Source organism: Empidonax traillii, unplaced genomic scaffold (genome assembly GCF_003031625.1).
Source record: "Empidonax traillii isolate 1590-97213 ecotype Southwest subspecies unplaced genomic scaffold, ASM303162v1 scaffold47:size1546949, whole genome shotgun sequence".
Classification (NCBI taxonomy): Eukaryota; Metazoa; Chordata; class Aves; order Passeriformes; family Tyrannidae; genus Empidonax; species Empidonax traillii.
In genome coordinates, this window is record NW_020955240.1 from 1,298,436 (window position 1) to 1,315,360 (window position 16,925).

Consider the following 16,925-nt stretch of genomic DNA (forward strand, 5'->3'; position numbering starts at 1 on the left):
AAAAAAAAAAAAAAAAAAAAAAAAAAAAAAAAAAAAAAAAAAAAAAAAAAAAAAAAAAAAAAAAAAAAAAAAAAAAAAAAAAAAAAAAAAAAAAAAAAAAAAAAAAAAAAAAAAAAAAAAAAAAAAAAAAAAAAAAACAACAACAACAAAAAACAACCCACAACAAACCAACCAAACAACAAAGCATAACCCACAGGTCAAGAAATTGGAAAAAAAAAAAAATAAACAAAAACCAAAACACACACAAAACCCCCCCAAAACTCCAAACATACAGGAAAAAAATAATCAGGACTATTCACCACCGACCAGGATTCTCAGTTTCTACAGTGTGGTGAGACAGGAAAGCGGAAGCATGCTGCAGGCAATACACTCAGCCTCTCGGTAAAGATAAAAAGGGAGGGAAGTAACCAGAAAGCAACTTTCGACTTAACCACATTCTCCTAGTCACATAGAGACAAGTAATAAAGCCCTTTTACAGGCTTTGAGTCCACTTTGCCTTAAGCAAAAAGCAAATTTAAATCTAGACTTCTAAGAGCACAGCAGATAAAAAGTAAATTAAGAGGACCCTTGGATCCCTGCAGAGAATCCTCTGAGAACACCAAGATTAGCATTAGAAACCCAGAACTCAAACCAGACTCATCCTCTTATCACCACTGCTGCTGAAAACTAACTTTATAAGTTTGTTTAAAGAACAGCTACATAGCAACATTTATGTTTTAAACAAGCTTAAGCCAAGTTTCACCAATACTAGAAGCAACATTTGCACAGTCACTCCACCCCCAGATGCTAATTTTCACTCCTGCCTCATGCTCTCCTGCAGCAGCATAAATCTTTGCACAGCTGCACCAGTACCTTTACTACAACTTCAAATGACAACAAACATGTTAGTACACTAAAAGATCTTGTGAAGTTCAAATCCACCATACAGAATTAAAAAGTGATCTTCAAATCTTGTGCTCTATATGTTTGACCCTTGGGTAAGGTACAACTGTACATGTCTACACACAGGTATTGCACTGAGCAGTACTTAAACTCCACTGAGTGACAGTGGAGACTGAACCTTTAGTATCACTAAATCCAATGAGACAGAAAGCTCCAGATTAGTTAGTTACAATCTATTTACTTTGCACAGGAACAAAGAAACTGCCATACCAGATCAAACCATTTAAGCAGAACCCTACCACTTGCAATAACTAAGAGTGATAAAAATCAGACATGGTAGAGGGTGACCTCTTCCAAAGGTGCTCTAGAGCCACAGAGCACACAAGAGGTAGAAAGTGAATCTTCTCTCCCATTAATATCCAGCTCAAACCGGAAGCAGAAAATTTAGGGGTTAATTTAAACCAACAGTTACAAATATCCAGCTATAGGGATTTGGATAAAACACAAAATTACATTTTACCTTCGCTAAGAATAACCAGGATCAATAATAAGCTATATTTTTTTTTTACCTTAGCTATATTTTGACAACATAAACAGAGAAAGTTATAATTTCAGTAATACAAAAAAAAAAAAAAAAGAAAAAAGGCTGAACCTTGGCCACACTGTGCTTTCACTGTACGTGCTCTCCCTCTGTTCCAATTCCAATTTCCAGTATTCTGTTAAAAGCATTCATGTCCTTCATTGAAAGTCATCAAAGGTGCTACAAACTGATGAGCAGAGCTGAAAGTGATAAGTTTTTACTAATACAGTTGTGCATACAGACAAAACTTCAGTTGTGAAGTGTGTCTTTGGTGTCTGTAGCAGGTGTCAAAAAGCAACTGCAGGAAAATACTGTATTAATATTTACAAAGGTTGTCTTGCAGCTGAACTAACACACATTTTCAAACAATTTTTACACAAATCACACAGGATGTGGTTACTGCATGCAGAGGACATGAATATCATAATTTCTTACTTTCCATTTTTATGGCATTATAAACTAATCCTGTACTTGGGGATGCAATAAGTCATTTACACCAATTTCAGACACAAACACCACCTAAGGGGTCTGAATGTTTTAAAAGCACATTGTTAAGGTCACAGAAAAGGAGGTGCATTTTGCCTTCACGGATTTCCCTCAAGCTACAAGAAGTGAGACTACAGTTAACACTGACCTCATTATTTGGATCCTTTTATAAAGAAAATGAATATATTGTCAGTGTAGAAGCTATACGGGATAAGAGATCTGAAGTGCTTTATGTCGAAGCTGCAAGTCCCAGTAAAACAACTCTCTCCTCCTCTTACAGTGATATAAAAAGATCAGTGAAAATATTCGCTCTACTGCCTCACAAGCAGAATGCTTGAGAGATTTAAGGGAAAAAAAGTAATGTTTACATCTATAACTTAAACAGCAGTCAATTTCCCTCCTCAGCTTCATTCTGAAGCTCAGGCAGGTCTTAGAGCATACACAAAAACAGAGACCCTGTTCAAAACGAAAGTAACTGTAATACCGAAGAGACTGATAGGGGGACTTGGGAGCAAGCACAGTATCTTCAAACTAGCAGTAGATCCTTACAGGCAACTACAACTACCTGTATTTAAAAACAGAATATAAAACTTCCACATAGTACATTATTTAGATTATGCCTTTCAAGTTTACCTCTTAATAAACGTTTGGGCAACTGCTACACACACAACTTTAATGTGTAATAGACTATTACTCATACATAAATGAGCCTCTTTCAGCTAAAACAAATCAATTAATACTAAAATGAAGGAAGAGACATGCTTTAAATTCTTGATACAGCCTGACAAAGTAATACTCTAAGATGTGTTTATCAGTAACACAACATACAGAATTACTGACTCTACGTGAGCATTTATAGAGTATTTCCAAAGGACAATTTTAAAGTTGTCATGTATTTTCAACTGCACTCACAATAAATTCAAAGTAGACATTCTCACTAAAATACTAAAGAGAGAATCACCTGGCATTTAGTATTTTCTAAGATTTGTTAACATTCCTACTTAAATACCAGAGTATTTACAAGTGTTCTAACTTGTATACACATGCAATACACTGACTTGACCAAATACAGCTACTTAAGAGTAAGCAAAACTGTCCATGTGAAAATGAAAAAAATTCCACAGCTGCTCTGTCATTGCTGCTGTGGGACTATCAAGGATGGATGCAGTGTTTCAGGACCGATGCAACATGTACTGGCCTTCTCCCTAAGTGGCCTAACTCCCACTTGGTATCACCATGAGACTCAATTGTTTTAAACATGTTCCGATACTGATCCTTTATTTTCCTTGAAAACCATGAAACTGGATACGATCATATTACAAGACAAAGTACATTGTAATTTCATTACTTGATAGAGACAAAGATGATGCTAAGAGTTATAAAAAGGCAAGGCACTCACTAAAATTCATACATTATTTCCCTTCCCCAAAACATTTATGATTTCTTGCTAATCTTTCTGTTAGTACAGAGCCATTTCTTATCTGCACAACCACACCATATTGAGTATTTTTACCCTGCCCTAGAAACAGGTCAAAATCCATCTGCATTGCTGAGAATATATATAAAGAGGACACTGGTCTAGAAAACAGTTTCTATTACAATAGTCCCACGATAAGTCAGCATTTTTAAAATATCCTTGAGATTTGTCTGACATAAGACACAATCAAAAACAACACGCAAGTCCCGAGAGGAAAGGATATTTCCTTCTCACGAAGTTTAAATGATTAGCCAAACTGTAAGGCATCATTAAAATAGGTCCCTGGACGTAAGTTCTTAAACTACAGAGTCCATATCCTATAAAATCTTACAAGAAATCCATGTGAAATTGTCAACTTCACATCAAATTTACACAGTCATTCTGCAGTGCCTTCCCCAACACACACAAGTCAGACCCTTAAAGGACACGTAAAGCTGAAATGTGCTCTGAAGTACTTCAACTGTTTCACTGCAGACATGAGCTCGGTTTCATCCTGAACACTTGCACACTTGTCAAATAGGCAGCTCTCAAGAAAATGGAACTTATCTATTAATTCACACAGAAGGCAAATACGGGCTTCGAACATCAGGGCACTGAATGAAACCACTGAAATTTATCACCTAGACAAAATCCCGACAAAACTACTTTCTCCTGGAAAACCAGGAGGTCATCTGTGCTTTAAAGCCTTTCCTCTGCTGACCAAGAGTTAAAAAAAAAAAAAAAAAAAAATCAGTTCTGCACTATCGCGATGCTGCAAATCAGATTTTGACTTCGGAGAAGTCCTCTGCGGGGAAAAAAAAAAAAAAAAAAAAAAAAGGAGTAGATTTTGCAGTAGATTTACTCAGTTTTGCAGCAAACTGCTCAGGCAGTGCGGGCACCGGCCGGGGAGCACGGGGGCCAGGGGCTGTCGCCCGACCCCCAGCGCGCCCGGCCCGGCCCCGCGGAGCCGCGGGCAAGCACGGCGTCCCCAATGGCCGCTGACATATCCGGCCCCGGCCCCGGCCCCGCCGCAGCCCCGAGCCCGCACTTCAAAGCCTTTCGGGACTCCGGCAGAAGTCAAACACAAGCGCACCCCCGCAGACACCCGGGCCGTCCCCCGCGGCCCCGCTCCCGCCGCACCGCTGACAGCTGCAGGCGCCCGGCGGGGCATCCCGGCCCGGCCGCTCCCCCTCCCGCACCCCCGTACCAGGTGCCCCGGGGAAGGCAGGCGGAGGGCGAGCTCTGTCCGCCGCGCCCCAGCGCAGCGCTCCGCGGCAGCTCCCGCCGCCCCCGCATCCGCCGCCGGCCTGGGGCCAGGCGCGGCGGTGCGCCCTGCGGGGAACGGAGCGCTGGAGCCTCCCTCCCGCCGAGCCCTGCCCGCGGGAACGGGCCCCGCCGCTGTCACCCGCCGCCACCCGGGGCCGAGCCCTGCCCGCCCCTCCAGCCCCCCTCACCTCGCGGCGGGGGACGGCTCCATCCTCCGCTCGGCGGCGGGGTCCGTCCCCGCCGCGCTCCCCGCCAGCAGCGGCTCCAGGAGCTCGGCGCAGCGGCTGGGGGAGGCAGCCGGGCTGGCGGGGCTGGAGCGCGGCGGCCCGGGCAGGTAGTGGAGCAGCAGCGTCTCGGGGGGCTCCGGCGAGGAGGAGGAAGAGGAGGAGGCGGCCGGGGCGGCGGCGAGGAAGAGGGGCGCCTCCGGCAGCCGGTCCAGCTCCACGCTCCGCACTTTGCGCAGCTGCTTCCGTCTCCAGTCAGAGCGCTGTTCCCGGCAGCCGCCGCCGCCGCCCGCCTCTCGCAGGAGCCCCCCACCGCTCCCGACGACGTTCCCCGCCACCGCGCCGCCTTTCAGGCTCCCGCAGGTGGCGGCGGCGGCGGCCGCCTCCGCGGCGGCGCCCGAGGATAGTCCCGATGACGAGGCGCGATCCCCCGCCGCCGCCGCCATTTTCTCTGGCGGGTCACATCGGGCGCCCGAGCACCGGGGGCGGCCGCCGCTCCGCGCGCTGCGCAAAGGGCGCTGCCTGCGCAAACGGCGTAGGGCGTGGGCGGGCGGCAGCAGCCGATTGGCTGCGGCGGCGGCGGGGGCGGGGCGGCCGCGCGAAGGTGCCGCGGGACCGCGCCCCGCCCGCCCCCGCGCAGGTGTCGGCGGGGAGGGGGCGCAGGGAGGGGGCACAGGCGGGAGCGCCTCCGCCGCCGGGGCCGGAAGCACGTTCTCTGTCTGTCTGTCTGTCCGTCAGTCAGTCCGTCGAGTGGGCAGCTGGGCGGGCCGGGCCCGGGAGCCGGTGGCGGCGCCGAGCGGGGAGCGCGTCCCCGCCCTCATGTGGCCCTTCCCACGTGCGGGAGAGCAGTCCCGGGGTGGGCGCTGTCCATCCGCCCGCCAGGCCGCCCCCCCGCCCGTTCGTCCGCCGTGCGAGTGGCGGTGAAAGCTTTCCCGGAGCTCGGACCGCGCCCCAGCCCGTACCCCTTCCCCGTCTCGTGTGCCCCTCCCCAGCACCTCTAGAACTTCCCGGGAAGCCGGCGGGAGTTCCGGAGGAGCTGCGTTGCAGCTGGGGAGTCGCCGCTGGAATGTGCATCAGCTCACCTGCTTCTCACTGGAGTTAGTACGAAATTAAGAGCACATCCTTGCCCGCAGCCTTCGCGCGTCCCTCTGCGGGCTGCCCTCAGTTGGCAGGCACCGCTTCCCCTGTGCTCAGATCCTGCTCCGCGTCTGTAAGGATGGAGAAGAGTTAATGTCACGTCGGAGACAGCACACCTGTCTCCATGTGTGCGCACGTATGCACATCCAGATCAGATTTTAGCCTGCCAAGTACACCTACCGGTGTGGCTGCTTCCCGAGAGACCGGGAGAGGGAAGAAATGCAGGAGATATCACATGACCAGAACCTTGGGAAGGTTTTTCTCTTGATCTGGATTTCCACCCGATGGCAGTGGAGTGGGTTTACTTTTTGATTTCAGATGAGGAAAGGAGAACTCTGGATGTTTCCAGGCATACAAGTTTGTTTTCAGGATGGTGTGATTTTTGAATACAGTAAAAGTCACACAGTTCTGAGCACTTTTGCTGAGTATCTTTGGCTTATTTCCCAGAATTTGGTAGGTGTCCAAGTGTAATATTAACTAAGCAACTGAACAATCATGATTAGTATGATCGCTTTGGTGGGATTACTGCTTTGATCGGAAGCACTAGTTGAGTGAGAAGTACCTCCTAAGAGAAGCAGATTCTTTCTTGCCTTGCGTAGGTGATCAGATGCTGACCTAAATGTAGAGTCTTTGCTGGAGGATGTGATGAACAGACTGGTAGAGGTCTTTCCCTCTAGACGAAAGCCTGAGGAGATTTTGTATACTTGCGGAATAGTATCAGCAGACACATGCGTATGGCCTCAGAGTCACAACGAGCGAATAATTTAAGTGGACTGTCAAGATGCCACTTTGTACCTATACTTGTGAAGGTTTTTCAGTGAAGAATGCTGTGGGAAAGTCAGTTGCATTCATTGTCATCTTGCAAGAAGGGTTCCTTTGGGGTAAGCAGGTCATCTAAAAATCCTCTTGTACAACTCAGAATGTATAACTTAATTCAGAACTTCATAAAGGTAGCATTTGACTCTTATTTAAAGCCTCTGCTATGAATCAGAGACGGTTTTCTGGACGATTCCTAAACCAAGCCACATTGGCAAAGGGACAATGTTAATAAATGCCAGGAGTAAGATAACAAAGTATCCACTTTGTAGAAGCGATTAGCTGCATGCAAATTCTGAAATAGATCGTTGAAACGAACTAGAATTTTTACTAATTGTTGGCAGTGTAACCCGCATGTACACAGGATCCTCTAGTCTTCAATAGGAAAAAAACACCAATAAACAGTGCACTATTATATCTTTTCAAATATTCTTTTTTTGCTATGAAATCATATTCACAGAAAACCAGAACAAAACAAACAAACAAACAAAAAAACCCACCACAAAACCCCAATCCTGTAACTCTACACTTTTAAAGAAATCTAAACCGAAAAAGAAAACAACTTTAGGAATTTTGTAAACACTTATGGAGAGTAAATACACCTTTGAATAGCAAATTGGTTGGAAAAGAATAAAGAGAAGAAAAAGCGAATCTTTAATTCAAGTAAATTTAGGAGATAAGGGTGCATACAATGTGTATATCAGGCCTAGGGGACACCTCTCCCAGAGTGCCAACAAGGGAGAAGGAAACTTGGGAAATTCAAGGCAAAATGTCAGAGTGGCAATGGGGTACTGAGGGATGTGCATGTGCACTGAGGTGAAATGCCTTCTGGAAAGCAGCTAAGAACAGAGCAAAATATAAACAGTGGGAAGCACCACTGCAAGAAATAATTAAACGCAGACAAGTGCTGTCACCATCCCTGTTAAGGCATGACTTTGCCTTTTGAATAAGGCCAGCACTGTCAAGGATTAGAGTTACTTTTGGATAAGATACAAAGTGGAAAACCCTCACTATTCTGTCATTAAAGAATATCTGGCATGCCTTATGAAGGCTGTTTATCTCCTGATTATTGGCTCCTGATTTTTGAAAAAATTCAATTTTTCATTTTTACCTATAATCCTTATATTCACCCTATTTTTTCAAATGTGTTTCTCCACTCTGCCTTCACCAGTGCAGCATAGTGGCAAACAAGAAAACACCTTCCATGGCTCACTCCAGAACACGAGGTAATGCATTGCCAGTACACAACATAGATTTATGCACAATATAGAGACTCTACTAGCCTATTCATTTTGAAATCGGAAAGTGGGCATGCTGATTGACTTCTGTGTTTTCTTGTCATTTCCTCTTAGAAGTCTTTTTGCACTTAAACAAGTGAGTTGACCCGATTCTAAAAAGCATAAAACTTACTGAAGAGCTCAGAAAGATACTCAGCTACCTCTTGCACAGATTATTTCTCACTCTGTCTAAAACAGCTCTAGATGGTAACATGAGACTTTTAATAGTTTTCAGTGGGCTTGTTTCCCCTAAGTCACAAGTACCAGCACCCCGGGTTTGTTACGAAACAGAGGCCTTTGGCCTCAAATTAGCATCGTTCAACATTTGGAACATCTACTGTTGTACACAAAGAAACTTCTGTTTGGGAACACACTAAGATTTTGCAAGCCAAGGATTTTCCTTGTTGCACAAAACTTCTAACAGTGTCATGCATAATCAACAATTTTCAACATGCTAGAGATAGGAATCTGCCGTGCCCCTGAGTACATAACCTAAGCATCATCATCCACAAACAGAATAAATATGAGAGATAACACAATCTGTAGTTTCTGGTCTTGACTACACATGCAAGAAGTGCTTTAATATTGTATACAAACTGGATTCTCCCTGTCTTGTTCCTCTGTGTAGAAAGACGTCTCCCCACCTTGATCTTCTATTCATTTTTTCCGTTGTGAGAAAGGAATAACAAACCCGGTCCTAAGCCATAATCCTTTCCTGTTTACTCCTTTGTGTAATAGTGAAGTCGACCAACTAAATGAGGTCCTTTTCATGCTCATTTCCTAGGTCCTACTGAAAATCTGTTGGTGTCTCTGTTTCCTGTAGAAATGCTGTGCCATCTTGCTGATGCACCATCCTTACTTTGTAGCATAACAGGTGTACTCTTTAGAGCAAATTCCACCTCAGAAAAGCAGGATCCTGTGTCACTTTTCAGGAGAGAAAAAGCCAGGTAAAACTAAAATCTGTTATAGGGAATTCTAGAGGTTTTGTCATTCCCTGGGAATGTCTAGTCCACTGTTATTTATGTGTTTATTTTCTTAACGTTTTATTTATTAATTTCTTCATTGATTTCAATGGAAAATGTGTTTAAAGATTTCTTCCCTCACATTTCAGTCCACATGGAACTGAATTTTTGTTAAAAATACATTTTGGATCCACAACATTGTAGACTGTATCTTGACCTAGGCGTCAGACACATTATATAAGAAAAGAGCTATACTTAACCCTCCCTTTTCTGCCAAAGCATACAAATATCAGTTCTCTGGATTTTTTTAAGGACTAATGATACTGATGCATCTTATAAGACTCCTTCACTGTCTAGTCACATTCATTACACTTACCAACTTTTTTTCTGTAGCATCTACTAATGAGCTTTTGGTCTACCCATCATATGATTCAATGCAAAAAGGTCATCTGTTTCCAAAGAGTGTGATAGATGACCAAGCAAGAGAGCAATCAGCAAACTAGAATGCAGTCTTTGCACAGTAGAAGTCTATCTGCTGTTTTGATTTTTGGTGTTGTTTTTTCCCCCACTAGTTATACGTCTTGCATTAACTAGGAAAATTAGTTCAATTTTTGACTTCAGGTAGTCTTTAGAATATTAATATCTTGATGTCTAATTTAAATATTCTTCTTGGCTACAGAGAATTTTTCTGACTTGAAAAAGCCACCATCCTTTCATGGTTCAAATTTTTTTTTTTTTTTATACTTACCTTCAGACATGACACAAGGCTGAGGGATTTAATATTGTTGAGTTTTCAGGTGAACCTTTGCTCAAAGGTAGTGTAGGAATGAAGTGAGTAAAACCTGTCAAGACTCTTCTTGCATATCACTTACGAAGATCTACCAAAGTTATTGCAGCCATCAGCTCTTTTTCTCATAATTTTCCAGACTAGTAAATTGATAACATAGGTCTCACCTGGATCAGCAGTTCCATCTATTATAAGCATCACTATTTGTTCTTGCTCTGGAGGAAAGCAACTATGCCATTTCAGACTTAGGAGACCAGTGATAGCTTAGTTTTCCTTCACTCTGTTGCTATCACTGTCTGTTAAATCTCTTTCAGCCTACATGCTTATTATTCCTTCCGTTCTGTGAGACAAAGGCACAAATGGAAGCACAGCTGTTAATAAACTGTGCAAGCTTTTCTCCACTGGAAGCTAAGGATTTCCAAATTAAGAGGAACAGGTGGCAGAATTCCACTTTTATTTTTGTCTCTAAGGGTAATATAGAATGGAAGAAGGACAACTTCCTAACTACCATCAAAGAGGACCCTGCAGTTATTCTTTTGCTCTGCCTGCTGCTTGTCACCCTTATTCTGCCAGCAGCACAATCATACAGTGTCAGCAACAAACTGCAGTTACTAGAGGACAGTAACTTGACAACAGAATAAACACCCAACGCACCAGCAAACATTAGAAGTCTTGTTGGTGTGCATGACTGTGGGCTGTAAACCAACAGTCTCGTGTGATTATTATATCAAGCACATACCACTCAAACCTGACGAGCATCCTGTAAAAGAGGAGCAGACAACAGTGACACAATTGGACAGAGACCTCTGGATTACTGCTTTCCTACATAACTGCCAGATGGACAAGGAACTGGCAGGAACACCACAGAGTACCCTGCTAGCTTTCTACAGAGCCAGTGCATGTCTGAATAATAATTTCTGAGTTTAGTAATGGCATCCAGCCTGACACATTCTCTCCCTCCTTTTCAATGTTCATCCCTCCCTGGCCCTCCAGTCATAATATCTGTGTGCTTTCGTTCATGATGGTGAGCAGTGGTGGCAGTGCTGTTCCTCTTCCTAAATCCAGCAGATAGACCTGCCAAGGTCCTCAGAGCTGTCAGAGGAAATAAGAAAACTCACCAGCAACCTCAGTGCCTACTTCATCATGTGATCCTTTTATGCCAAGTCCATCAGTTTTCTGGCACCATGGCAGAAGTGAATCAAATAGCTATTAGCTGTAACAATGTCAGGGAACATACAGACTTTAAAAGTAGTAATGGGATCATTCATGTCCAAACACTCATATCTTTATCATACCCACCTCTTTAGAAAAGACTGCATAATTTTTCTCCTAAGCTCCTAAGTTTCAGTTATTTCTTCCAGCAATTACAGGAGGCACAACACTATTGCTTGTGTTCAAGTGACAGTCACTGAGAATGGTGTTTCCAAAGCCATTTAATCACAGTGTATCAAGCTATCATCTAAACTAAACATTCTCCAAAACCAGATGATCTGGACGTCAGTAGTAGGCATTTGCCTATCCTGAGACAAAATATTTTGAATATTTTGTTGCTTCAACAATTTTCTGTGCATACATAAGTAAGTAAGAGTCATAAAAAAGCTTCAAATGTGGTTTCTGTAAAAAGAAAGATTGAACTGGAGAGTTCTGAGGAAAGTAACTTTTCAGTCTTAGTATCTGATTAGTATTAAAACCAATAATTTTATCTTTATATCTCATAAGAAGATGGCTCCAAAATAAATATAATGGAATAAAATATATGCTTGCAAAACAAAGTTCTGACCTTTCTTGAGTTCTAAGTTACTGTTAAGAAGATATTTCAAAAAATATTCTACCTATTCCACAGTATAAGCCTACCTATAGAATTTGGTTGCTGTTCCTGAAATTTATTTATCATTCATAGAGCTCTTGCTGCTCTATATCATAGCTTTCTTTGCTACACCCAGTTCATTTATAATTTTTTTGATGTCTGGATACTAACGAATCTCACCTATCAATAAATCATGAGTAGAAAAATCCTCTACTTTCTGCATGCTTACCTTCCTTCTCTTAGATACTGACATCATAGGAAGTTGCGGTTGTATTTGTTGGTGGCCTTTGACGTTTGCAAAGTTAATTTTCATGTAATATAAATACACACAAAAAATTGTGTAACATATATATGCTCTTCTTTAACGGATTGGGTTTATATTTTACAATTTTGATTGTTTCATTTCATCTTGATGATGATATTATCAGGGTACAAAACTGAGCTCACTTCACATGCTCTATGTGTTTGCACTATGAAAAGCTTTGAGAAGAATGACCTTGATAGAATATGTTTGTGTGGATTTGGGAGAGGTCCTTACTCTAGTGATTGCCAAGGTAGGATACACAATTTATTTTGAGAGATTGCCTATCTTCCTTGTTCTTTGTGGTTTAAGCCAGAACTTTTCACAGTTTGAACAAAGGCTTGCAAGTCTCCAGAGCATAACTGACCATTTACTGCTGAAGGTATTAACCATGCAAGCTACTTCCAGTTAGTTGTGTAACTGCTTTTCAAGGACGGGGACCTTTTAATCAACTTTGCTGTGCACAATACTAACAGTGCAAGCCAGATCAGTTCAAAAACAAATGTCACAATTTTCTCTTGAACTTCATTAACAAAGCAACAGTACTAAGCTGCTGCTTTAAGTTTCATGTCCTCTAGACACAAGGAGGTGATCTTATTTACAAATGTTAGTACCAATTTCATTACATTGACTTCACTAGGTGGTTTCTAACATCTTAATTATAAAGCTGCATTAACTGTCTGCTTTATGTTGAAAAGAACAATATTCCTTTTAATTTCTATCCAAGATAAGAATGTGTACGAATGCATTTACATATTAGTCACAGAAGTCCTGAGATTACAACTATTTTTTCGCTCTGTTTAACCAGAACAAAGAGTCCTTCACAGCATGGTAACTTACCTTTCTGTCTACAGTATGAACTACTGCAGCCGATTTCTAATAACTTTTTTCACCCTCTGGATTATACTCATGTATATCTGAAGTATGGAGATATACCAAATGTAAAAATAACATGCAGACTAGTGGAACTATATAAAGAAAGTAGCACCCCCTTCTTATTAAAGTTCCTAAACCAAAAAATTTCTTAATTATTCCCAAATTCCTTTGTATATTCTAACTCCCCATGTTTACTGTCAATTGTGAGAATATATATTCCTTCTTCACAGAGAACTTAAATTTATTTGGGTTCAGTTCAGTAGAAGCACTTATACATTATTTCAGGAACATTTTATTTTGGGTATGAGGAAAGCCTGGTTCTCTCCTGTCAGCTACAGGTTTAAACTCTTTAAATCCTAAGAAAAAGAACTTATCTTATGTTGAAGTATCCTCATAGTTCAGGTCAATACTTTATTCTCTTATCCTGTCAATTAAATTTTAGTACAGCAGATTGCCATTCGCTGCATCATTAAGCATTACATAGCTGTCCCTTTTCCCTGAGTAGAGTCTCTTTCTTTTCCACATTTCTAAAAATTCCCCCAGATTCTTAAAACTTGAATTTGGTTTTGGGAATCTTCAGGCTCGACACAAAGGTCAGACATGATATATACTTCTGCGGAGCACTATACATGTCCACCAGAAGAAGGGGTAGTATACACCCTACTTCATGAGAGTCTAGGTATCAAAGAACAACACAATCCACCTTTTCACCAATTTAAGTAATCAAATGTTTGAAGGAAGCTGAAGAGCATCTGAAAAGTGTCACTGGAGAAAATTATAAAAGAAGAATATGGCCAACTGGAAAAGCCTGCAGAAAGTAAAAGATCTTATTTTTAAAACTCAGAGTTTCTTCTAAAATGCATGGTATAAAGCAACATATTTATGTTTAAAATAAAACAGGGCTATTTCTCTAACTCATGTGAACATGTATATTAATCAGTCAATAGATGCAAAATTCTTTGTATGTAGTACTTTTTCCTTGAAATTATCTTTGGTTCTTATTTTTCATTTTAAAACTATCACTGGTGACAGCATATTAAAGAGGTATGTGGCATAAACTCCTGTCTCCTCCCTCCCTCCCTCCCTCCCTTGCTCCCTCTTTTTTTAAAGTACTGAAAGTGGAGAAGCTAAATTCCAGTGCATTTTGATGACGTCATAAAAGCCAGAGTTGTAGTTATGAAATGAAGATGTTTCTATTTCCCCTGTTCTCAGCAAAGCATGAGATAAATAGTTACTTTTTGGAATAATAATGATTCATAACTGAAACTTAGACTGGCTTTATAAACCTGTCAAACAGTTTGTTTAAAACCATAACCAACAGTGTATTTGGTGCAGATGCATGTTGCAGAACCAAACCATGTGAGGGTGCTTGTTTTGGTACATAGAAAAGCATTCCAACCATCTTATTTTAGTTATTGTGCCACACCAAAAACAACAAAAGCTGTTGTGAGATCGAAGTGTATGATGCTTTCAAAGCATGTTCATTGTGAATATTCAGAAGGTCAGAGGTCTGAATTCCACTGATGTCTCACATTCTAGTCTTGTTGAAGAAGATGGGAAAGTATGAATTAAGCTTACCATATGATTTTCTGAGTATTTGGGCATCCATTGGTTAGAAGAGGATATACGGAGGCTCCAAAATTACAGAGAGACAAAATCTTCCATTTCTCCTTTGCAATCTCAGCTAAGCTTCTGAGGAGCACCAGTCATGGTCCAGATGGTTCTGCTACGGGATGGGGGAAGGATGCTGCTACTATTCCTGCTGAAGTCCCTAGGCCCAGTGAAGGCAACATCTGCCTAGAGTCCTCTTTTGCCCAAAGCCTAACTTTAATCGTTCTCTATTTGTCCCTATGAGAAGTTCAATTTTAGAAGAACCTCTTAAAAATGAAAAGTACTTTTATCTAAGTAAGGCAAAGATAAATCAAAATTCTGTGTGTCATCCTCTCTGAAAAGTGTGTGGTGTATTGTATTAATACTGACATGAAAATCCCCTTAAACAAAGCATTCTTTGTAAGGTGAAGTCTTAAGGTTGTCCTACGCTTCTAACACTGTAATTCTCTGAATATCTAGGTTTTATTTGTATAACAACTAAAGCACAGACAAGTGAAACAGCTTACCATCACTCAGAAAAATCATGACCTAAACTAGAAATGAAATTAGATGAGAACATTTGCTCTGGACACTACACACAGGCCCATCTCCTTGTGGAATATAAAAGACTTATGGGTCTTCTGTGTCATAGCTTGAGTTTTCTCTTTGCCTCAGCAACTAATGTTTTGAAAAGAGAGATCTAGTGCTCAGTGTTTCTTAATCTAAATGTCATTGATTACAGATAAGATACTGTTTCTCTTGGATTCAAACATCAAAATACTCTTACAGGAATGATGACAGAGGCATCTAAAGCAGAATTTTTAATTTGCTTTGCTGCGAACACATGTGCTCCTCCCACAGATTAATCAAAAGTCATCCAAGATTGAATTAATTCATCTAGGATATTACATTCTATGGTACTCATTCCCTTTCTAGTTACAGACAAGAAACATCACATCAATATTTTTAAGCTCTAATAATTTCGTGATAACATGAGTCAAACATGGTGGTTTATGGCGGCACTATACTGAATAGCAAAGCTCTTTTGTACTTCAAGAACATGCACAAAAACTACAGCTCCTATCACAAAATACATTGGACAATGGACATGATTCAATTTTCACTATTTCCAGGTAGCAGAAGGGGGCAAGGAAGTCTGCAGAATAAAGAGGCTGTGGTGATCACACCCTCCCCTTTGCCTGCACTGGGCTCAGCAAAAAACAAACCGAGCTGGCCAAGAATAAGTTGATTCAGCATGCTCTGCTGAAAAGGCTCTTAAGCTGTTCCAGACAAAACTATGAAGAAGGACGACAGTGACAACACCATCTATCCTTCAGGCTAAGTCTTCCCCCCAGCCCCACCAGGTTTTGAACTGCTGCCAAAATGAATCATCTCTACTTTAAAATATACTAGGAAGTTCATGTCTGGCACAGGTTGCTCCTTAGTTCTTTTTATTCGTCTTTCATAGCTACACGGTCTGCTGAAAGTTTCAAATATGGTTTATATTGGAGCAAAATAATGTGTGATTTAACTTCAAGTAAAAAGGCTGGACCTTTTTTGCTGTTATTTACTACATTCATTTGTACAGTGTGAGCCAAAGCTAAAGGGGTGAGAACTAGTGACAACTGACTGAGACTGAAGTGTTTGTTTCAGAGAATTTTGCTTGACCTACAAATACATTCCCTTTCCCCTGTAGTTATTACTGCAGGCTTTTTCTTTGGTCTCTTCTATACCATAGACATTGCAGTGATTTCACTGAATCAGTTTCTAAATGAACATATTTAAATCAGGGCAATCCATTTGTATTCAAAGCCCCCTTACAAATTTCCAGAGATAAGACCTTTTATTTAGTATCAGCAAAGTTTCTCAATTAGGGGTTTTTTTCATCAATAGATCTCAAAACACTTTATAAAGTAGATTACTGCCATTTACTCTGTTTTGCAGATGGGGAACAGATGAAACTATTTACTTGCTTATGGGCAAATAGAAAGCTGGGAATAAAAACCTGTGTCTGCTCAGTTCAGTTTTTCAGCCAAAAAACTACATGGGGTTTCCAAGTTTTCCTGAAATGAATATGCTTTGAGGATCAGATTTCTGTTAACCTTGTAATGATGTTCCAGTGATTTCATAGTAATCATATTCAATTTAAAAGAAATACAAAATAATAGGACTTACTTGGTGTGCTCTAAAGTGGTGGGGGGTTGTTTTGCTTTGCTATGTTTTTGAAATACAGTATCATCTCATAACAGAGTATTCATCTCTTAGTTTTTGCCATGTAAAAAATATCAGAAGCACCTGTGAAATATCTAGAACCTCTCCTCCTCCGTCAATTCAGGCCACAGAAAGTTCTCTCCAAAGTTATGTTCAGATATAAGTAAACAATCTAACAGCCCAAATATAGTCATATAGCAGGGTAGGCATAAGCCTAAAGTGAGAGCATGTAACTAATTTAACAAGGAGCAAGAAGCAATAAAAATG

The 16,925-nt window shown here is 41.4% G+C and overlaps 1 protein-coding gene across 1 annotated transcript in view; it reads right to left on the reverse strand.

Annotated features, from left to right (window-relative positions):
• Positions 1-5,361, reverse strand: part of MAP3K1 (mitogen-activated protein kinase kinase kinase 1) — a 54,031-nt gene extending 48,670 nt beyond the window's left edge. The window contains exon 1 of the mRNA XM_027878936.1: positions 4,859-5,361. Within this exon, the coding sequence (XP_027734737.1) occupies positions 4,859-5,340 (482 nt within the window). The 5' untranslated portion in view covers positions 5,341-5,361. The remainder of the gene's footprint in view (positions 1-4,858) is intronic.
• Positions 5,362-16,925: the final 11,564 nt, after the last annotated feature.